The sequence below is a fragment of the Salvelinus alpinus genome, chromosome 16 (assembly GCF_045679555.1).
Source record: "Salvelinus alpinus chromosome 16, SLU_Salpinus.1, whole genome shotgun sequence".
NCBI classification, from domain to species: domain Eukaryota; kingdom Metazoa; phylum Chordata; class Actinopteri; order Salmoniformes; family Salmonidae; genus Salvelinus; species Salvelinus alpinus.
In genome coordinates, this window is record NC_092101.1 from 9,768,165 (window position 1) to 9,791,655 (window position 23,491).

At 43.0% G+C, this 23,491-nt stretch overlaps 1 protein-coding gene across 1 annotated transcript in view; it reads right to left on the minus strand.

Moving 5' to 3' along the window:
- The window catches only part of LOC139540754 (growth hormone-releasing hormone receptor-like), a 49,162-nt gene that overhangs the window by 23,970 nt on the left and 1,701 nt on the right, over positions 1 to 23,491 (minus strand). The window contains exons 2-5 of the mRNA XM_071344682.1: positions 7,703 to 7,859; positions 5,416 to 5,523; positions 5,047 to 5,144; positions 2,002 to 2,099 (exon numbers count right to left, since the gene is read on the minus strand). Of these exons, the coding sequence (XP_071200783.1) occupies positions 2,002 to 2,099; positions 5,047 to 5,144; positions 5,416 to 5,523; positions 7,703 to 7,859 (461 nt within the window). The remainder of the gene's footprint in view (positions 1 to 2,001; positions 2,100 to 5,046; positions 5,145 to 5,415; positions 5,524 to 7,702; positions 7,860 to 23,491) is intronic.

Below are 23,491 nucleotides of genomic sequence, written 5' to 3' on the forward strand. Positions count from 1 at the left end.
CATTAGTGACAGGGGTCCTAGGCTTCACCCCAATGGTAAAATGGACAGAATACAGCACAGAGCTGCAGAACAGCAAACTATAGGTTGTCTAAGTCTGAGAAGTAGTGTTGGTTACCTCTAGTCCTCATTGGTCTTTAATCCCCCTTTATAAGGATCTGAGCACATCTCTACTTCTGTTAGTTGTAGTTATATTGAGAAATCTTTCATTTGACTAATATACAGTTGAAGTCGGAAGTTTACATACACTTAGGTTGGAGTCATTAAAACTCGTTTTTCAACCACTCCACAAATTTCTTGTTAACAAACTATAGTTTTGGCAAGTCGGTTAGGACATCTACTTTGTGCATGACACAAGTTATTTTTCCAACAATTGTTTACAGACAGATTATTTCAATTATAATTCACTGTATCACAATTCCAGTGGGTCAGAAGTTTACATACACTAAGTTGACTGTGCCATTAAACAGCTTGGAAAATTCCAGAAAATGATGTCATGGCTTTAGAAGCTTCTGATAGACTAATAACAATCATTTGAGTCAATTGGAGGTGTACTTGTGGATGTATTTCAAGGCCTACCTTCAAACTCAGTGCCTCTTTGCTTGACATCATGGGAAAGTCAAAAGAAATCAGCCAAGACCTCAGAAAAAGAATTGTAGACCTCCACAAGTCTGGTTCATCCTTGGGAGCAATTTCCAAACGCCTGAAGGTACCACGTTCATCTGTACAAATAATAGTGCGCAAGTATAAACACCATGGGACCGCGGAGCCGTCATACCGCTCAGGAAGGAGACACGTTCTGTCTCCTAGAGATGAACGTACTTTGGTGCAAAAAGTGCAAATCAATCCCAGCACAACAGCAAAGGACCTTGTGAAAATGCTAAAGTAAACAGGTACAAAAGTATCTAGTTCCACAGGAAAACGGGTCCTATATCGACATAACCTGAAAGGCCGCTCAGCAAGGAAGAATACACTGCTCCAAAACCACCATAAAAACGCCAGACTACGGTTCGCAACTGCACATGGGGACAAAGATCGTACTTTTTGGAGAAATGTCCTCTGGTCTGATGAAACAAAAATAGAACTGTTTGGCCATAATGACCATCGTTATGTTTGTAGGAAAAATGGGGGGCTTGCAAGCCGAAGAACACCATCCCAACCGTGAAGCACGGGGGTGGCAACATCATGTTGTGGGGGTGCATTGCTGCAGGAGGGACTGGTGCTCTTCACAAAATAGATGGCATCGTGAGGGAGGAAAATTATGTGGATATATTGAAGCAACATCTCAAGACATCAGTCAGGAAGTTAAAGCTTGGTCGCAAATGGGTCTTCCAAATGGACAATGACCCAAAGCATACTTCCAAAATTGTGGCAAAATGGCTTAAGGATAACAAAGTCAAAGTATTGGAGGGGTCATCACAAAGCCCTGACCTCAATCCTATAGAAAATATGTGGGCAGAACTGAAAAAGCATGTGCGAGCAAGGAGGCCTACAAACCTGACTTAGTTACACCAGCTCTGTCAGGAGGAATGGGCCAAAATTCACCCAACTTATTATGGGAAGCTTGTGGAAGGCTACCCGAAATGTTTGACCCAAGTTAAACAATTTAAAGGCAATGCTACCAAATACTAATTGAGTGTATGTAAACTTCTGACCCACTGGGAATGTGATGAAAGAAATAAAAGCTGAAATAAATAATTCTCTCTACTATTATTCTGACATTTCACATTCTTAAAATAAAGTGGTGATCCTAACTGACCTAAGACAGGGAATTTTACTAGGATTAAATGTCAGGAATTGTGGAAAAACGGAGTTTAAATGTATTTGGCTAAACTGTATGTAAACTTCCGACTTCAACTGTAATTTCTGTGGGTGGACCATGGAAAATCATGTGGAATCTGGAACTGTTCCAGCCATTCTATTTCTTCATCCCAATCAATCAATTCATGAATCAACAAATCAATCACCTGGTACACCAGGTTACAACCTTTGACCTCCACCTACCTGAAGAGCAGCAGAATCACCACGGCGATGGACAGGAAGAACAGGGAGGTGCCGTAGCCAATGGAGTAGATCAGCTTCACCGTGGCAAAGTATGACTCCTGCATGGTTCACATACAGAGAAGCAGACATCACAGTAGGAGTGCTGATCTAAGTTCAGGTCTGACCGTGTGCCCTATCCATATACATGTTATTCATTATGAACTAAAAGGCCAAACTGATCCTATACCAGCATTACAACTTTGACTGTAAATATGGGCCCAGTTTCCTGCAAAAGTTGGCATTTATAAAAAATTTAACTTGTCCTTACCTCCACGCAAACTGAAGAGCTTGTGTACGTACATTTTCTTGTGGTCGAAGTATTATATGGCAAGCAGACAGGAAAATATTTTGTGCAAATGGGGGATATGATGACAGGCTTATCGAGAAAAAAATATTTTAAAAAATGGGAAAATAAGATGCAGGCGTTTACCGTTAGTGAGAAATGCAAAAATGTGTGTTTTATTTTTGGAATTAAAATAATTAGACTTGGAAATCTATTTTTCTTTTGTTTTCATAACCATTGCAGAATTTCTCACATTTTCTGGCTGTGATGGGTTCATATTCCCAAAGTATCCATATAACAAATTACCATGCTCATTTCTCATTTATATTGCACAAGATTAAAACATTTTGCCAACACCTCCAAAAACATTTGATCAAATGTGCCATTGCTCTTTCGTTTAGATACAACTATGGCCTAAATCCAATAGTTTCAAATTATACCTCAAATAAAGGGAGTTATTGTCACTATAAAGGGTGAATGGAGGAAGAGTTATAATGCTTGTTCACGCACGCACAGTATTAGGATGGATCTTACTGATAACGGGCATGCATATGTGATGCACCAAGTTTCAAAATCTCTATATTTTGAGACGTTCGTATCCTTATCAGAAATTGTGCACTCGGATATTTAGTGTGAAATTTACAAAACATTTGTAAATAAGGCCTCTGGACTTGTATTCATGGAGCCTCTCATAGTATGAGTGCTGATCTAGGATCAGTTCTGCCTTTTAGGTCATAATGAATATGATTGTATGGACAGGCGGACCTGATCCTAGATCAGTAGTCCTTCTCTGAGACATGTAAATCCTGCTAACTGTCTCTTAATCATATCATTATTCATGACTCATACAAGTGATTCATCATAACATAATCCGCTCATGTCTACCGAATGAAAACCAGGCTATTCATGGTTGCCAATCACATCGTGTCTTCATGGACATGGTTAAGTTTTCAACTATGGTACTGATTATGTGAAGATACAAAAATCCAAGCCAAATCCTCTAATCTTGTTTACAGGAATGATCCACTAGACAAACAAAATACAACTAAATATCCATCCTCACTCTTTAAAAGGATAGAAATGTATTTATTACTAAGCTATAAAATTCTACACAAATGAGGGACATTTAGATATGGGTAGACTCTCCAAATTGTTATTGTTCCAAATAACTATATCGTTCCAAAATTGAAATTACATGGTCATTATATTCCGTTGAAATCAAATTCCAATAAATATATACAAACGAGAGACAATTACATATGAATAGACTCTCCAAATCGCTATCGGTCCGTCGTTGAAATGACATGGGTATATTCCACTTAAATGGACTACTCAATCAGTAGTGAGTAGGCTAATATCTAAGTTTAACAATGGATACTCAACCTTCCGCCAACAACCCCGTCATTCGTTTTTATTGTGTGCCATAATTGCACTTGATTCCAACATAGATTTACAGTACAGGCGAATGTAAATCTGCCCTTCAACAGACTCCCAACAGCAGGAAGCAATTTCATATGGTAAAATGTAGGATGTTTCAATTCAACGGACTGCAATGATGATTTTTGATTGTTTTTCTGGTGTCCAAACGTTGAATCCTGTCCACTAATATCATTTATGAAACACTCAAATGTCTATCTATTTCCTCCAAGGACCAGATGCAGCCAGGGCTAAGGTTGCAAAGGGACTGTATATTACTGAAACTTTTTAAATTGACCAGGAAACTACCAGAATTTTGGTAACTTTCAAGGATTTTAGGTAATCTATCACAAGATATCTAGTAGCCTTGTTGGATACTTCAGATTATCACAGCTGTGGTGTAATTATCTCTGGCCCTCTGTCTGTCCATAATCACATGTAAAATATATAAAACAATTAAATACGATTTAAAAAATAATATTAATAACAAAGCTGTAAAACATTATACTAAATATAAACCATCAACTTAGTGAATAACATGTGTTTAGTGTGAGGGTTTCAGTATAAAATATCCTTTAGATTTTTATTTTCACACTTTTACTTATTTTACTATGTCAATATGTATTTGTTGTCAGTGTTTTGGCATCAAACTGGTGGCTGTTGTAAACAAAGTCAATAGTTGGATGAGTTGCAGAGGTAATTAAAAATAATTTCATTGTTGATTAGATGCTTTTTTTCATTAATTAGGCTATTTTCTCTTGAACCATGTGGTCTATCTACAAAAAACATGAATACTATATATGAATACATATTTTTAAGTTATTCAAGTATAAATTACCAAAGTTACGATAGATTGCTATAGATTTTCTGTTAATTGCCAAAATGAACTTTGTTAATTACCGGTAGCTTTGCAACCCTAGTCCAGGGCTCACTTCCCTTAGTAAACAGTAGGAATCAAGCTACTTGTATTTAACCCTCTGTTTCCCATCATGTTTTGTGTGTAATTGTTTCATGTTATGTGGTGTTAATTTAAGCACTTTACTTTTATGCTCCGTTTTTTGAGAGCGTTTTATTTATGGAGTGCTCTCGTTTTTTGGAACTTTAATAAAAGGGCGCCTGTTCATTATACTCTGCTCTCCTGCACCTGACTTCGCCTCCAATACACCCTTGACAATATAGCTGTAGTTCAGTCGATTGCATTGACAGACAGCTGTAAAGCTATTGTTAGTAAAAACAGTACACTGCAGATGCTCATGATGACCCCCCTGACCTTATCACATGACCCTTCTCTCTAAACTCTCTCTCACCTCTGGAATGTGAATGTTGTCATCCGCACTACAGGCTATGTGGTACGGGGGGAAGGGTCGAGACCATCCGTTGCTAGTGCAGTTTCGGCTGACTGACCCTGCTGAGGTAGAGGTCAAAGGTTAGGAGTCACCTGTGATGAGAAACAGAAGCACTATGGAGGGGCTGGACTATGGGCTGTCAGTCACTGCGACTGACAGGGATCGGAAGCCAATGGAAAACGGACAGAGAGAATTACTGTAAAAGAGAAAAGCATAACATAGTACCTGTATGTCATTGTATATTATTTGTATACTTTATACAGTACATCATGGTATCTCCACCCACACACGTTCTCCCCTGCCCTTCACTGTGACAAATGTCAACTGCACCTGTGTTATTCCCAAAAAGAGAGAAGACAGCAGGACAGGCCGTATGGAATGTCTCCCCAACCGCAGCATTAGGCCAACACACCACAGAGTCCCAGAACGGTAGACAACCTTCAGGAGAGAGAGTGAGAATAAGAGAGGGAGAGAGACAGAGCCAGAGGTGGAAGGATAGAGAGCGAAAGAGACACAGATGAGAGAGACAGAGATAAAGGTGAAGTATGGTCTACTCAGTTACTTGTACATTTCTGTAAGAAAAGGTACAGTATGTTACTATAAATTCCAAAGCAACTTTGGTTTAGCAGTACATTACTGTAGATGTACAGTGATCAGTGGCGGCTGCTGAGTGGAGGATGGCATCAACACATTTACATTTACATTTAAGTCATTTAGCAGACGCTCTTATCCAGAGCGACTTACAAATTGGAAAGTTCATACATATTCATCCTGGTCCCCCCGTGGGGAATGAACCCACAACCCTGGCGTTGCAAGCGCCATGCTCTACCAACTGAGCCACACGGGACTGTGAAACATGGAATTGTATTTGATACAATTCCACTTATTCCGCTCCAGCCATTCCCACGAGCACATCCTCCCCAATTAAGGTGCCACCAACATCCTGCGACAGCGACGTAATGTAAAACCAAAGATTCTTCGGAATTTACGGTAAGATACTGTATCTTTGTACTGGCTGCCAGTAAGTTACCGTAAAAACAACAGGATTTTTTTCAGTGTACTTAATCGAAACCTAAACACAATACCAAGAATTTAATCTTGCTATAAATTACATACATACATTTGATGTCGGAAGTTTACATACACCTTAGCCAAATACATTTAAACTAAGTTTTTCACAATTCCTGACATGTAATCCGAGTAAAAAATCCCTGTCTTAGGTCAGTTAGGATCACCACTTTATTTAAGAATGTGAAATGTCAGAATAATAGTAGAGAGAATGATTTATTTCAGCTTTTATTTCTTTCATCACATTCCCAGTGGGTCAGAAGTTTATATACACTCAATTAGTATTTGGTAGCATTGCCTTTAAATTGTTTAACTTGGGTCAAACGTTTCGGGTAGCCTTCCACAAGCTTTTGGCCCATTCCTCCTGACATTGCTGGTGTAACTTAGTCAGGTTTGTAGGCCTCCTTGCTCGCACGCGCTTTTTCAGTTCATCCCAACAAATTTTCTATAGGTTTGAGGTCAGGGCTTTGTGATGGCCACTCCAAAACCTTGACTTTGTTGTCCCTAAGCCATTTTGCCACAACTTTGGAAGTATGGTTGGGGTCATTATTGTCCATTTGGAAGACCCATTTGCGACCAAGCTTTAACTTCCTGACTAATGTCTTGAGATGTTGCTTCAATATATCCACATAATTTTCCTGTCTCATGATGCCATCTATTTTGTGAAGTGCACTAGTACCTCCTGCATCAAAGCACCCCCGTGCTTCACGGTTGGGATGGTGTTCTTCAGCTTGCAAGCCTCCCCCTTTTTCCTCCAAACATAACGATGGTCATTATGGCCAAACAGTTCTATTTTTGTTTCATCAGACCAGAGGACATTTCTCCATGTGCAGTTGCACTGTAGTCTGGCTTTTTTATGGCGGTTTTGGAGCAGTGGCTTCTTCCTTGCTGAGCGTCCTTTCAAGTTATGTCGATATAGGACGCATTTTACTGTGGTAATAGATACTGGTTTCCTCCAGCATCTTCACAAGGTTCTTTGTTGTTGTTCTGGGATTCATTTGCACTTTTTGCACCAAAGTACGTTCATCTCTAGGAGACAGAATGCGTCTCCTTACTGAGCTGTATGACGGCTGCGTGGTCCCATGGTGTTTATACTTGCGTACTATTGTTAGTACAGATGAACGTGGTACCTTCAGGCATTTGGAAATTGCTCCCAAGGATGAACCAGACTTGTGGAGGTCTACAATTGTTTTTCTGAGGTCTTGGCTGATTTCTTTTGATTTTCCCATGATGTCAAGTAAAGAGGCACTGAGTTTAAAGGTAGACCTTGAAATACATCCACAGGTACACCTCCAATTGACTCAAATGATGTCAATTAGTCTATCAGAAGCTTCTAAAGCCATGACATAATTTTCTGGAATTTTCCAAGCTGTTTAAAGGCACAGTCAACTTAGTGCATGTAAACTTCTGACCCACTGGAATTGTGATACAGTATATATCATATTATGTCTCGAGTATAGACAATCTATACTCGGGATCTAATCTATGAGCCGTAAACTGGAGTGAGAAAACATAATGGGTGATTCTAGGAGGATAATGTCACGGATACCTAGCATACTGTGGTTCTGCAATGCATCGAAGTTGAAAAGTACTGTCCTGTTTTCAACTGTACTGTGGTTCTGCTCTGCAATGTATCGAAGACAACGCCGCTCCTCCCTCTCCAGCTGAAAGATGTACTCGCAGTCTGGGTGCAGACTCGACAGAACCTGGCGAGAGAGGGGGCGGGGGGGGGGGGGGGTCAGAGACAGACAGACAAACAGAGAGCAAGAGAGAAACAGTGAAAGAGACAGAGAGAGGGGACGAGAGACTACTATTGGAACAAAAATGTAAACTATCGAGACAAAACTAATAATTCTCACCAGAAGTGTATGGAAGAACATTCAAGTCTCCCTCCAGCAACTCACCTACCCAGACTAGGCCTGATTGCCTAAATGGGTGTTACGTGACTATAGTCAGGCGAGAGTTCCATCAGGCCCCCTAGCAACATGCCTAGCAACAGAGGTATGAATGCCATCTACTGAAAGACAAGAGTCAGGATCTGGGGGATGGTAATCTACTTGATGCAACCTGGGGTCACAAAGTTTCTGCCTCTAAGACAGGCTGAGGGAGTCGGGTTTTCTACAGCCGCCCCAACATGTAAATAGTACATTTTTAACTCTGTAAAACCAGCTTACATGTCTTGTTGTCTAGCAAAATAATTTGTGGAAGGTACAGTACTAGGCAGCGCACACCACACGCAATCAACTTAGTCGAGATACGTTGAGTTTCCTTGAAGGCCTATTTGCCAGCGAAAATGTATAAATACCGTATACAGGGGGTATTTCGGAAAAGCAACAGGATGGTTTTTCAATGCCATCAATTCCTTCAAAACTATTTCTTTGAAGTTTTTCAATACATTTGAATATTTGCAGCTACTTTAAAAGTGAATACCTGCAGTCAACCTGTGCAATACATTAGGGAAAAAAGTGGATTGCGTTATTCAAGTCATATGTCGCATTATTTTCCATTATGAAGCTTACCGTAGTTCCCCAGAACAGTGGAGCCAGTCACATGTTTGTTTGTAAATTTCACAACGGGAGAAATCAGGAGCTGGCGAGTCCATAGCGTTCAATATCTGTCGGTGAGTCTCTGTTGTACAGCGCACATGAGGTGATGAAGATACACTTGTATGCAATTCACTACTAAATGTTTACCCTCAGATATCTTATAATGGCTTTCTGCCAGAAGCACGAGGACTAAATAAGTACACAATGAGCAATGATACAGTAGCTTGGCAATATACGAGCCGATGTGCAGAGGTACGATAGACAGGATAGATAATAAACACTAGCAGCAGCGTATGTAATGTATGGAAGTGTGTGTGTGGCAAATGTGTGCCTGTGTATACGTGTTGTGTGAGTGACTGTGTGTGTATGTATATGATTTGGAGTGTCAGTGTAAGTATGTTTGAGTGTGTGAGTAGAGTCCAGTGTGTGTGCATCCGTTTCCTGTAGTCCACGATCAGCTCATTTGTCTTGCCAACATTGAGGGGGAGGTTGTTGTCCTGGCACCACACTGCCAGGTGTCTGACCTCCTCCCTATAGCCTGTCTCATCATCGTTGGTGATCAGGCCTACTACCACTGTCGTGTCATCAGCAAACTTAATGATGGTGTTGGAGTTGTGCACGGCCACGCAGTCGTGGGTGAACAGGGAGTACAGGAGGGGAATTGGCACGCACCCTTGAGAGGCCTCCGTGTTGAGGGTCAGCGTGGCGGACGTGTTTTGACTACCGTCACCAACTGGGGGCAGTCCATCAAGAAGCCAGGATCCAGTTGCAGAGGGAGGCGTTCAGTCCCAGGGTCCTTAGCTTAGTGATGGGCTTGGAGGGCACTGTGGTGTTGAACGCTGAGCTGTAGACAATGCACAGCATTCTCATGTAGGTGTTCCTTCTGTCAAGGTGGGAAAGGTCAGTGTGGAGTGCAATAGAGATTGCGTCATCTGTGGATCAGTTTGTGCCATATGCACATTTTAGTGGGTCCAGGATTTCTGGGATGATGGTGTTGATGTGAGCCATGGCCAGCCTTTCAAAGCATTTCATGGATACAGATGTGAGTGCTATGGGCGGTAGTCATTTAGACAGATTACCTTGGCGTCCTTGGCACAGTTACTATGGTGGTCTGCTTGAAACATGTAGGTATTACAGACTGGGTCTGGGAGAGGTTGAAAATGTCAGTGAAGTCCTTGCCAGCTAGTCAGCGCATGCTCTGAGTATGCGTCCTGGTAATCTGTCTGGCACTGCGGCCTTGTGAATATTAACCTGCTTAAAAAGGTCTTACTCACATCGGCTACGAAGAGCGTGATTACACAGTCGTCCGGAACAGCTGGTGCTCTCAGACACGGTTCAGTGTTGCTTGCCTCGAAGCGAACATAGAAGGCATTTAGCTTGTCTGGTAGGCTTGCGTCACTGGGTAGCTCTCGGCTGGGTTTCCCTTTGTAATCCATGATAGTTTGCAAGCCCTGCCAAATCCAACGAGAGTCAGAGCCTGTGTAGTAGATTTCGATCTTTGTACTGTATTGACTCTTTGCCTGTTTGATGATTCATTGGGGGGCATAGAGGGATTTCTTGTAAGTGGATTAGTGTCCTACTCCTTGAAAGCGGCAGCTCTAGCCTTTAGCTCAGTGCGGATGTTGACTGTAATCCATGGCTTCTGGTTGGGATTTGTACATACTATTAATGTGGGGACAACGTCGTCAATGCACTTATTAATGAACACGGTGACTGATGTGGTAAACTCTGGCTAACGAAACAGTCCTGTAGCTTAGCATGTGCTTCATCGGACCACTTCCATCTTGAATACGTCACTGGTACTTCCTGTTTGAGTTTTTGCTTCTAATCAGTAACCAGGAGGATAGATTTATGGTCAGAGGGCGAGAGTGGAGTAAATGTGATCTAGAGTTATTTTTCCTCTGGTTGCACAGGTGACATGCTGGTAGAAATGAGGTGAAATGGATTTCATTTTTCCTGCATTAAAATCCCAGGACACTAGGAGCGGCGCTTCTGGATGAGCATTTTCTTGTTTGTTTATAGCTCGTTGAGTGTGGTCTTAGTGCTAGCATCAGTTTGTGGTGGTAAATAGACAGCTTCCAGTCCTGGTCCAGTCCTGTTGTGTCTGTTTGCTGTTTTTCATTAAAACCCTCCCGTGCATGCATGGCTGTGTGTCCCCAGTTGCCGCCCTGTGAAAGTCAATGGCTGTAGGGCACTGGCGGAGAAGGAAGTCCCGCCGCCCCATGTCTCCACCCCTTCAGTGGCATGGATGGAGTGGGCAGTAAGGGGCAAGGTGCTCACAGTATCTGTGAGGCTGGGCTGTCCAGCAGGAGGTGTCCAGGCTGGGGGAGGAGGCCATCCCACAGAGGTGGGCCAGGCATCCTTGGACAGAATAGGGAAAGAAAGCTGGTCAGATGGTGGCTCTCCCACGGGGGCTGGATGTTAATCCAGGTCTGTAACTGGAGGCAGGCCCAGATCTGGTCTGGCCTGTGGATCCAGGGCTGGAGCTGGATCAGGCAGTGTGGCAGGGACAGGGCTGGACACCAGACCCAGTGCTGGTTGTGGGTCTAGCAGTGATATGTCCTCAGGGGCCGGTGAAGGCGATGGACCTAGGACTGATGCTGGGTCAGCTGATGAGCCAAGGACAGGAACAGGCTTCAGACACAAGGTTGGTTCTGAGTCGGCCAATGGAGATGGTCTGTCGACGGGAGTGGATTGCTGGACCAGGACTGGAACCAGGTCAGCCGGTGGGTCCGGGACAGGGCATCGGACCCAGGGCTAGGGCTGGGTCTGACAATGGGCCCAGGTCCGGGCTGAACTGGCCCTCCAGGACGGTAGTGGACATCGGGACCACTTGTGGAGGCACCGGCTGGGGTGCGGAGTGGAGCTCTGCCTGCTGCTGGGACAGCTCGGCCCTCTGTGGCAGTCGCTGGTCTGGCAGCACCACTGGTATCGGGTTAGCTGGCTGAAGCGCGTTGGACAACATGATTTGGTGCAGCGCTGGCAACTGCTCGGCTGGTTCAAGGACTGGCAACTGGAGCCATGGAGGCCAGGTTGGTTCCGATGCAGGCCTTGGCATTTGAATAGATGCCCGCTGAAGCATTGGTTTTGGTGGCAGCCCTGGCTCCACCTCTGGAGGCCGCTGGGCTGACTGGCGAGCTGGGAGCTGCGTAGCTGGCTGGAGCTAAGGGGTGCTACAGTAGTCCTGGTGGTCGCCTGATGAGCCGAAGGCTGGCGAGGACACTGGCTGGAGAAACTCCTGGGACGCTGGAGTCCGGGTGGCCTCTAAACTGTCCGGTTGCCTCTCAACACGTGTGAATGGCGGCTGGACCAGTGGCCGAAAAGGTGGCTCTCATATGTGATAAAAAGCACAGAAATCTACTTAACATGAACCAGGTTTCCATCCAATCCTTTTTATGCGAGTAAAGTAAGTTGGATAAAAAATGTCACGACAGGCCAGAAGGAAACAGCAAATTTGCAATTTTTTTTGTGACAAAATGATCAGTAGAGTTGAAAATGCGATGGAAACCCATTTGTTTTTAACGTTGCATTTTTATGTGCACTACACAATCACGCACAGCTTTTTATCAGCAACAAGTCTATTTGATAGAAACACTTCTCCCCTGGGAAAATGTGCATACTGTTTTTCAACCTGGTAGGCCGAACATAGAAAATGTAAATGCGGACCACACAAATTAGTATAGTAAGTATTCATTTGTTGATATCATACTAAATTAATAATGGACAACTTACAAATTGCAATTCAGACAAAATTTTATGAATTTGCAAACATATGATATGTTACGAATTCCAATTTGGTGTTCCTAACGTTAGCTGGGTGGCTAATGGTAACATTAAATAGGTGGCTAACGTTAGCCAGGGGTTAGGGTTAAGGTTAGGGGAAGGGTTAGCTAGCATGCAAAGTAGCTACAAAGTAATACGTAGTTGCTAATTTGCAAAAATGCTAAAGTTGTCCCTGATGGAATTCGAACACGCAAACCTGACCAATCACCTTACTTTCGTTTTGTCTTAAGTAACAATCTGTCTTATGTAAACATACCAAACGTAACATATCATACTAATTTGAGTGTCCCGGATTTACATTTACTATTATTACGTCTAGTCTATGAGACCATGCTGGGTTTTTTGCGGATTGTAGAATATTCGTAATGAAAATCTTTCGCCAATTGGATTGAAACCTAGCTATTGACAGAGTCTATGTCCCAAATGGCACCCTATTCCCTATGTAGTGCACTACTTTTTTACCGGAGCCTGGACAATAGTAGTGCACTACTGCTACATAGGGAATTGGGTGTCATTTGGGACGCTCACAGACAGGTGAAAATGAACAGTGACTCATTTCGCCCATACATTATCTGGTACTTGGCAACGTTTTCCTATTAAAATACCTCTTGCTTTGGGCAAAACAAATCCATCTCCATTGGTGGTGTTAAGTGGAAATGTTTTGGAAAGAAAGGTGAGGGGAAGGGAGAGCGGCGAGTCAAATTCATTAATTCAGTTTGCTCTAAATGCCACATTCGTTTCAGTTAGGGCGTAGGTCATTGTCTCGCCACAATTCAATATGTACACAGGCAAAAACATCAGAGTCCTATAACTTTGAGCTAGACTACTCTGAATGACCAAGTACCTGTACCTTACAATTAGATGCCGATTATGGATGTCTGCTATAGTCTGTCTATCCGTCAATCTGTGAGTCTATCTGCTACAGACTGTCCCTATACCTACACTCCTGTATCAGATAGAAGTAGGATAATTAGATCAGTATTTGACATCAGTGGCCCTCAGTCTAGTGTAGTCTAAGGACGTCTAGTGTAGTCTAAGATAAGGACGTCTGGTTCCCAGAAAGGAGATTGGGGGAGAAGGATAGACATAAATTGCATTTGATGAACGTTTCTGAGGCATGATTACACCTGCAGGGATGATTCTGTGTTAATGACTAGGGTTGCAAAATTTTGGGAACTTTCGATTAAATTCCCTAGGTTTTCTAGAAATCCTGGTCGGAGGATTCCAGATTTCCTGCTATTTCCTTCCTGAATTTATTGAAAGTTCCTGGAATCTTGCAACCCTAGTAATGACACACACAGTTGTACCTGGATGATCAGAGATGTGGACCAGGAAGATTATTAGAACTATTATCTTCCATGTGGGCAGTACAAGATAAAACATGCTCTTTACAAGACTGAGGAGGTAAAAGGAAGAGTGTGTTTGTGTGTGTATGTGTGTGTGTGTGTGTGTGTGTGCGTGCACTCGGCACGGAAGACAAGAGGCGCAACACATACAGTGCCTTCGCAAAGTATTCAGCCCCTTGACTTCTACATTTTGTTACGTTACAGGCTTATTCTGAAATGGATTACATTTTTGAATAATCTACACACAATACCCCATAACGACGAAGCTAAAAACGTTTTTTTAATAGACATTTTTGCAATTTTTTACAATTTTATTTAAATAATGAAATATCACATTTCCATAAGTATTAAAGCACCTTTGGCAGCGATTACAGCATCAAGTGTTCTTGGGTATGACGCTACAAGCTTGGCACACCTGTATTTGTGGAGTTTCTCCCATTCTTCTCTGCAGATCCTCAAGCTCTATCAGGTTGGATGGGAAGCGTTGCTGCACAGCTATTTTCAGGTCTCTCCAGAGATGTTCGATTGCGTTCAAGTCCGGGCTCTGGCTGGGCCACTCAAGGACATTCAGAGACTTGCCCCGAAGCCACTCCCGCGTTGTCTTGGCTGTGTGCTTAGAGTCGTTGTCCTGTTGGAAGGTGAACCTTTGCCCCCAGTCAGAGGTCCTGAGCGCTCTGGAGCAGGTTCTCATCAAGGAGCTCTCTGTACTTTGCTCCGTTCATCTTTGCCTCGATCCTGACTAGTCTCCCAGTCCCTGCCGCTGAAAAACATCCCCACAGCATGATGCTGCCACAACCATGCTTCACCGTAGGGATGGTGCCAGGTTTCCGCCAGATGTGATGCTTGGCCCTCAGGCCAAATAGTTCAATCTTTGTTGTTTCATCAGACCAGAGAATCTTGTTTCCCATGATCTGAGAATCTTTAGGTGCCTTTTGGCAAACTCCAAGCGGACTGTCATGTGCCTTTTACTGAGGAGTGGCTTCTGTCTGGCCTCTCTACCATAAAGGCCTGATTGATGGAGTGCTGCAGAGATGGTTGGCCTTCTGGAAGGTTCTTCCATCTCCACAGTGACCACCTCTCTGACCAAGAGCCTTCACCCCCGATTGCTCAGTTTGGCCGGGCAGCCAGCTCTAGGAAGAGTCTTGGTGGTTCCAAACTTCTTCCATTTAAGAGTGATGAAGGCCACTGTGTTCTTGGCAACCTTCAATGCTGCAGACATTTTTTAGTACCCTTCCCCAGATCTGTGCCTCAACACAATCCTGTCTCGGAGCTCTACAGACAATTTCTTCAACCTCAAGGCATGGTTTTTGCTCTGACATGCACTGTCAACTGTGGGACCTTATACTGTTTTCGCTTTGTCATTATGGGGTATTGTGTGTGGATTGCTGAGGAACATTTTTTATTTAATAAATTTTAGAATAACGCGGTAACGTAACAAAATGTGGAAAAAGGGAAGGGGTCTGAATACTTTCCGAAAGCACTGTACATACAGTATATGCATTCTCTTCCATTTTCAATTCACTTCCATTTTTATGTGTTAAGAGTATGTTTGTGGATTTGTTAGTCTAATATGTTGTGCTTGTATGGATGGACATACTTATACTTCACTTTGAACCAAAGAAGGAAAAGAGCACAACAGACCATGCCAGAAAGGAAGTTGTTAGTAGGGCCAAGCAAAAAATGTCTTTGCCACGTTAATGTGTCACCCTTGATTCAGTGCCACTCTCCTTGTGATGCATAGAGTGAAGAGAAAAGAAAGCCCCCAAATGATTCCCATTGGTCCACCAACCCCGCTCCGCCTCCCCCTGAGAACCCGGTTTTCCTCATCCACGAATATCGTCAGTCTCTTCCAATCAGAAGACGCGACTTAGTATCATTAGCATTATCATTAACAAGCGCTATGAGATAAAAGACAAATCCCTACGAGGGAAAACAGACAACATCTGGACTTCACACAACGATATGTGTCCATTTCCTCAAATGACACCTCTACAGCGCTTTAAATCGATATGATAATCACAAAATGATTATACCTATGCGGCCTAGGAGCCAAAAATATTCAAGGGCTTAAATCAAGCACAACTGTGGTTCATAAAATGTCTACGTCCCAAATGGCACCCCATACATAGTGAACTATGGGCCCTGGTCAACAATAGTGCACTATATATGGAATACGGTCCCATTTGGGGTGCAACCATTGTATATGGGTGCATGTTTGATGTGATCAAAATTATGTTCATCCAGATCAATTGTTGTCAATGATGGCGCACATCCCAACCTTAATGGGAACTGTCATACCGATGTGGAAACGATTTGGGTTAGGTTCAGCCCATGTAGTGAGAGAAGTGTGTCTCTTTGGTAATGAGCAAATAAGGCTAGATAGAGGAGGGCTAAAGAGGCATAATGGTTCTTGATTACTGCAGCATTAGTATGGAGGGACGCACCTTAGCGCGGGGCCTGATCAGAATCTTGCCACCTCTCTGCAAAATTGTGTTTTAAAAACACTCACCGTACTCGGTCTCACATCTGCTGACAACACACAGTGGCTGCGTCCCAATGGCGCCATATTCCCTATATAATGCACTACCTTTGACCAAAAGTAGTGCACTATAAAGGGAATAGGGTGACATTTGGGACGAGCCGAGGACAATGTCTCATCACTTTTACCAACACACACGCCTTCTCACCACTACACTCTAACACGGAATTCCGTATCGAACGCTAGCCTCTTCACCGTAGATCTGAGAGGATTGGCTACATATAAGCGTTACGGTAATTGCTTCTGATGGGTTGCCATTTTGCTTCCATCTATCCAATCCTCTCAGATCTAGAGTGTAGGGGCTAAGGGTCAATATGGAACTGAGTAGAGTCACACTGTGTGTGTCTGGATCAGTGTTAAGTAGGGTTAATGTCTAGGTAATTACAAGTCTCCGAGCGAGAGAAGAGAGGCGAAGCCATAGCAAAAGAGAGGCAGAAATGCGTGTTCACTCTGATATAGCTAGTGGCATAGTCATTTAAACTGAAATAAGCTCAGGGTTTATGTTAATGTCTGTAAGATATGCAGGTCATACAGTCGGCCATGTTGGAATACGATGAGCGAGCTAATGCTAATCACATCACTAGTTTGACCTTTGAGAAATATGAAGGTAATGTCGGTATGCTAAGATCGCGTATATGATTAACTGGAATATGCTAAGAGAGCTAAGCTAAGTTAACCACATCACTAGCCTTGTACGAACCATCCTGATTTCACAAGCTTACATTCGGTTTCACTAGCGAAACAGAAGGTAAGCAAAACAGAATGTACGCTCGTGAGATCAGGAGGGTTCGTATGAGGCTACCACATTACTTTGGTTTGGCATTTGAACTTGCTTTGTAAAGCGCCTCCTCCTGTTGCGGCCTTCCTTATTGGCTCATTGGCTTCATTACAACAACAAATCTACAGCATGTGTGTGTCAACAACACACGTGTCGAATTCTCCATATGTGTACACACCAGATGTTATTTTCTTCTCGTTTGGCTGCTGAGTTGATGTTGAAAAAAATAAAAAAAATGGTTGATGTTAAGTTGATAGTTGATTCTGATAAAGGACTTGATTTATTTCTTTGGATAAACTGAGACACAACGACAACTTCATCTCCCTGGATTAGAAAAGTGTAAATAAGTCAAAGTTTGCAACCCAAATGGTATCCTATTCCCTACATAGTGCACCTCTTTTGACCTGTTGAACAGTAGTGCACGATATAGGGAACGAGGTGCTATTTGGGACGTAACCACAATCATTCAGCAGGGTTTGTGAATTAAATGGAGACAATTAGGGATATTATCTGTCTGGAGATTCAGAACAAACGCAGTAATTGGTGTTGTTCCGCGAGCGTGAATTACAACAGTTTAGGCTCAGGGCATCTGGGAGCTTGGCTACACAGCGTTTCAATTCGGCATCGCAAACAATGACAACAGATGCAAACAGACACAAACACACTCCATCCCTCTCAAAAACACAGGCGTGGATGTGTACGCGCATGCGCAGACAAACAGACGCAAGCCACTGTGGAAATGGTGGAGCCTGAGTGAATGTCAACTCATCTACTATCACCAATAGATCAATTTGCCACCGTAGGTCCTAAATGTCAGTCTTGTCACTGAAAATTTCACATTTTGTTGGTGATGGGGGACAGAATGGGGAAAAATAATTATTCCCTGTCAATTCTCCACTTCTCAAATTAGTCCACCCAACAGGAACTACAACTTATTAAGGCTTCATATAGCATACATAAATAGTTCACAAGCACTTTAAAGATGCTTCACAAATCCTCTATAAGCTTATGTCATACTCTACAAGGGGTGTTTAAAGGGTGACATAACAGCTCCCTATGTAGGTCAGTACATTGCCAAATATGACCAAACATTCTGAGGTAGAGAGCGAAGGGCTACCATTGGATAAAATATGTCAGACATCCCAAAGGAGCTCAATACTCAACTTCCAACTTCGATTTCCGTCACCGGTAACAACACTTTTTTTGTATTTTCTTTTATACTTGATCCAGTTTGCTGGAGCCTTTGTTTGCAGTGCCTCTCTGCCTCAGAACACCCAACTGTTTCTGAGGATGAGGGGTAAAGAGCCTGGTTAATGCCTTCTTTTGTTCCTAATGCATCGCTAATAGACTAATGAGGGATCTCATTAGGCAATTTACTCCACAATTATTCTCTCCTTTGTGGGTGGAAAAGGAAGATGGAGGAACATGAAAGTGGGAGAGAATGCACAGTACATCATGAGAGAGTGGACTTTAGCTTAGAGACAATTAGGCTTGGGCCACACACACGGACAAATTCACAGACACACACTTCAATACAATATGTTCCTTCCTTACTAGGCTGCTTCATATGGTTGTGCAACAGTACAGTCTACATACAGACTGCTCTTCCAATGAGGTAAAAGTGGGTTTTCAAAAGCTTATTCAATCTAATATGAGCAGCACTCAACTGTGCGGGAAGTAGCTCAAGAGAAAGATAGACATAGGAAAGGTCAGGGTGGGGAATATATATAGATACAATTGGAGGGGGAGATCAAAAGAGGGTAAGATAGAGAGATTGTTCTTCTTAATTGCACTTTTCAATGCCAAAGAACAAAGAATTAGGAAGAATGATTATGTGTGTGTGTGTGTGTGTGTGTGTGTGTGTGTGTGTGTGTGTGTGTGTGTGTGTGTGTGTGTGTGTGTGTGTGTGTGTGTGTGTGTGTGTGTGCGAGGGAAAAAGAGTGAGAGAGAAAGTAAGAGAAAACGAGCAAGCAAGCGAGAGAAAGGAGGAAGAATAACCAATGCCTTTTGAGAGCACCACAGCACAACCTGCCTATAAGGCCAAACCAGAATGCTTTGTTCTCAGCAGGCTGTGAAATGGCCTTTGAAATAGAGGTAAGCCCATTAAGTGCCGACTATCCAGGGTCCATCAGATCAGCTTCACTTTGCAGATGTTGGTTTCTCTTCTATACAGCTTTTGTCCAGTTGCTAAGGTAATGACACAGATACACATAATTCCATACCGGTACACACACATTTTAAAACATACACTCTTTCTCTCTAAAAAAATACACTCTTTCTCTCAAAAAAATACACACAAACCCACCCCCCACCACACACATAATATGCGGTACATCCCGGTTAATGTACGTGAATGCTGTCGCCCTCGTTAGCAATTGATTTTTTAAACATGAATTTGCATAAGTTAGACTCGTGTTTATTTTGTGAAAACAAACATAATGGTATGACTTCCAGACATAGGTTGCGCCCCCAAATGTCAACCTATTCCCCGTTTAGTGCACTACGTTTGACCAGGGCATACAGGGCTCTGGTCAAATGTAGTGCACTACTGTATATAGGGAACAGGGCACCATTTGGAACGTAACCATAGAGATGGACAAGTGAGAGCTCTCTGTTGACAAAGAGCAGCTGTTGTTTATCAACAGCAGATGGAAATTGCCACTTTCCACTCTCGCATCTTTTGAGGGAGATAGACTCAATTATGATGATGGTGTCTTTGAAATCTGTGATTGCATTAGCGAAAGAGAGAGGGGGTGAGAGAACGAAGGAACGAAAGAGGGGGGAGAGAGAATGTGTGTGACAGTGACAGACAAATCGAGAGAAAGAGAACGAGAGAGGGATAACAGAAACATAGAGAGACCCATGGCATTATCATCAGCCGTAAAGGAGAGGGATGGGGTTTGTAATGAAAGCCAACCGGCTCATTAGAATTATCTCTCTTGTGATGCTGCAGTTAGAGGTCAAGGGTCATAGGAATGGAATGATGAGCAGACATATCTCCACATCACATCAGCAAACTTATTTAGGTAATAAGATTGTCCATTATGATTCTGAACACACATATGTATGTTTTTTCTCTCCATCTAAATCCAGAAAAACAGTCAGATACTCTCAGCAGTGAGTTGTGACATGAATACAAAACAGATCGTAACGCCCAGCCAGTGGTTTAACTGGGCAGATGTCACATACTTTATTATCTCCAGGGGGCGCTTTATGTATGTTAATTCAGAACCAGACCCTAATGGTTTGTGGAATCAGTCATGACCAGCCCAGCTGACCATTATAGGCCTACTATAACACTAACAAGGCATTGCACAATTGATCAGTAGGCTACATACTGAGTTGACTTGTTATTTGTAGCTCTGGTCCAGGTTGCTGGTACGTGTTTGTCCACAACTGTGTACTAATGACCTGGACCAGAGCTAGGCTATTTGGTGTTGCAGCAAAAGTGAGTGTGCAAAGAATAACATTTCATTTTAACAAGAGTCAACATGACCCGTGGTGCCGGTGAAATCAGAGCACTGTATGCCTAGCCTGGTCCCAGAACTGTTAGTGCTCTTGCCAACTCCATTGCTGCCATTGTCAAGCCAAACATGACTTGAGTGACAAGGAGTTGGCATGAGAGCACAAACAGACTGGCACTCAGGCTATAGTATGCCATCCCATGTGAAGGACGAGGAAAGCCAACATGGTCATACATGACCAGAATATTCCAACAATTCAATACAAAATCTAGCCCGGTGGTCTCAGATCTAAATTGGGGTGTCTTGCCAACTCCTAGGCTAAATGGCCATTGTCATCTTCACACAACAGCTACAGAAGGCTGTTAACAGACAGCACAAACACGTCTTTAGTGTGGAAAGAGAACACATGGCCTACTTTAATTTCATAAACGAAACGCAGTTAATTTATTAGCCTGGCTACACTTCAAAATGTGGATATGAGGTGACTACCTTTGGACATTATGGCACAAACAACAATAATGAATCACATCCTTACTCCGGAGATACCACATACTCCCATTTGATTAACATTAACCTTACAGAGGAACTTTATAATTGCCTTGCAGAGGAGCAGAGTTTATTAGAATACAATCACAGAGTGGCAGCACAACCTCATTGATTAGGGGGCTTTCGTGCCATAGATTTAATTACACCAATGAAAGAAAAGGACCACTCCACACTCTCCACAGTTCGATGTACGCACACATGCACGCAAACACACACATGTGCTGGCGCTTAAAAATGTATATAGCTATCCCCTTGCAGTTTTCCCAGATTATTTTAATAGAGCCGCTTCATAAAAGTTTCAAAAGGGAAATTAAGAGACACGTTTCAACGTGTAATTATTCATCATACACGTGTGCCAGTTTTTGTTATCAATTAACATGTAATACATAGCCTATTCTGTGTAAACTACATCAAGCACGTAACCTAGTTGGTTACGCTCATCGTTGTTTATACTTTTGTAGCCTAACGCATGATCAATACAGTCCTTATCATCCGTGTAAGAGCTTCTGCATGCTACTCCTAGCAGAACTCGGCTAGGCGAAGTGAACGTATGTGCCTCGCATACTAGTGATGGGTCGTTCGCGAACGAATCGGCTCTAGGTGAACGTTGGGAGCCGGCTTGCATATCAGAAGAGCCTAATCGATTTATAAAAATATTTAAAAATTAAGACGAATAATCAAAAGATTTAAATGACTAGAATTAACTAATTCAAAGAACGAAAAAATAAATAAAATATTATAGGCCTAAATGCTCAAGCGCACACACATATTCGTTCTGACTGTCTGCTCAGACTAACAGCCTCACCTGTTGTTCCTGTCAATCAGACACGCAGTGTCAACCAATGAACCAAAGATGCGTGAGGGAGGGCTGAGCCAACTCACTCACAGTCACACACTTAGCAGCCGAGGAGAGTGGAGAAAGGACAGCTGTGAAAACAACAGCTGGAAAATGAGTCGGAAGCACAGTAGCATTTGGATGCATTTTGATAATGTAGACAATGTTAAAGCACAGTGTAGAATTTGCCAAAGCAAAATCTCATATAAAGCCGGTTCTACGCACAACCTACACCGGCATATGAGAACTGTGCACCCAACTGTGAAGCTAGCTGTCGTGGAGCTGGGCCTGCTAGTGATAGTGGTGGAGCCAGCACCTCAACACGTGGAGATGTATCCACTCAGTTAAGTAGGCCTACTCCGAGACCCACAGAAATGCGGTCTGTCTGTACCAAAACAAGGCCAAATTGATATTGCATTGGCTAAAATGATTGCCACTGATTTCCAGCCATTTTCGATCATGGAGGACAGAGGTTTTAGAAATTATAGCAATAGTCTAAATCCAATGTGCACAATTCCAAGCAGGAAAACCCTTTCAAAATCACTTACTCCACAACTGTATGAGAGCACACAGGCTTCAGTGTGGGAAAGAGTCCAAAAAGTTACTGCAGTTTGCCTTACCACTGGCTGCTGGACATCAAGGGTAACCACTTCTTACATGTCGGTTACATGTCACTTCATTGAAGATATTTCGATGTCTAGCTGTCTTCTGGACTGCTTTGAGTTCAGCGACAGACACACCTCAGAGAACTTGGCAGAGGAACTGTTGAGAGTGGCAAGTAGATGGAAAAGTGGTCTGTTGTGTTAACGACAATGCAGCTAACATAACCAAAGCCATGAGAATTTTGAAATGGACCATCATCCATGTCTTGCCCACACAATCAACCTGATTGTAAGAGATGCCCTGAAGGGGATGAAGCCCACTGTGGACAAAGTGAAAGCAGCTGTGGAATACTTCCATAGGAGCACAGTAGGTGCTGAAAAACTAAAGTCTACACAACGCCAGATGGGGATGCCTGAGCTGAGGCCTAAACAAGACTGCACTACAAGGTGGAATTCAACATTTTATATGTTGAAGCGGTTTCTTGAGTCAAAGGATGCCATCATCTCTACCCTGGCCATTATCAATGCACCTGTTGATGCTCTGCCCCAAGAGGAATGGGAGGTGGTGGAGGAGGTGTGCAGAGTCCTGGAACCCTTTGAGCAGGTCACTGTGGAGATCAGTGGAGAGAGGTACAGTAAGCAGTTATTACTACATCATTATTTAATCCAGTATTATATATGTTATGAGTAGTAGATGAGAATGTAGTATCAGTAGACAAAACATGAACCTGAACTAATAAGTTACTGTTCTCTCTTTTCAGCTCTGTGACAGCCTCAAAAAAGATACTCCTGTGTAAGGGTCTGCAGCGAATCACAGCAGGCCGCCAGAGAGACGCAAATGTAACCACAGGACATGTGACAGAGTCGATGGCTACCCTATGTTCATCAATGGACAGAAA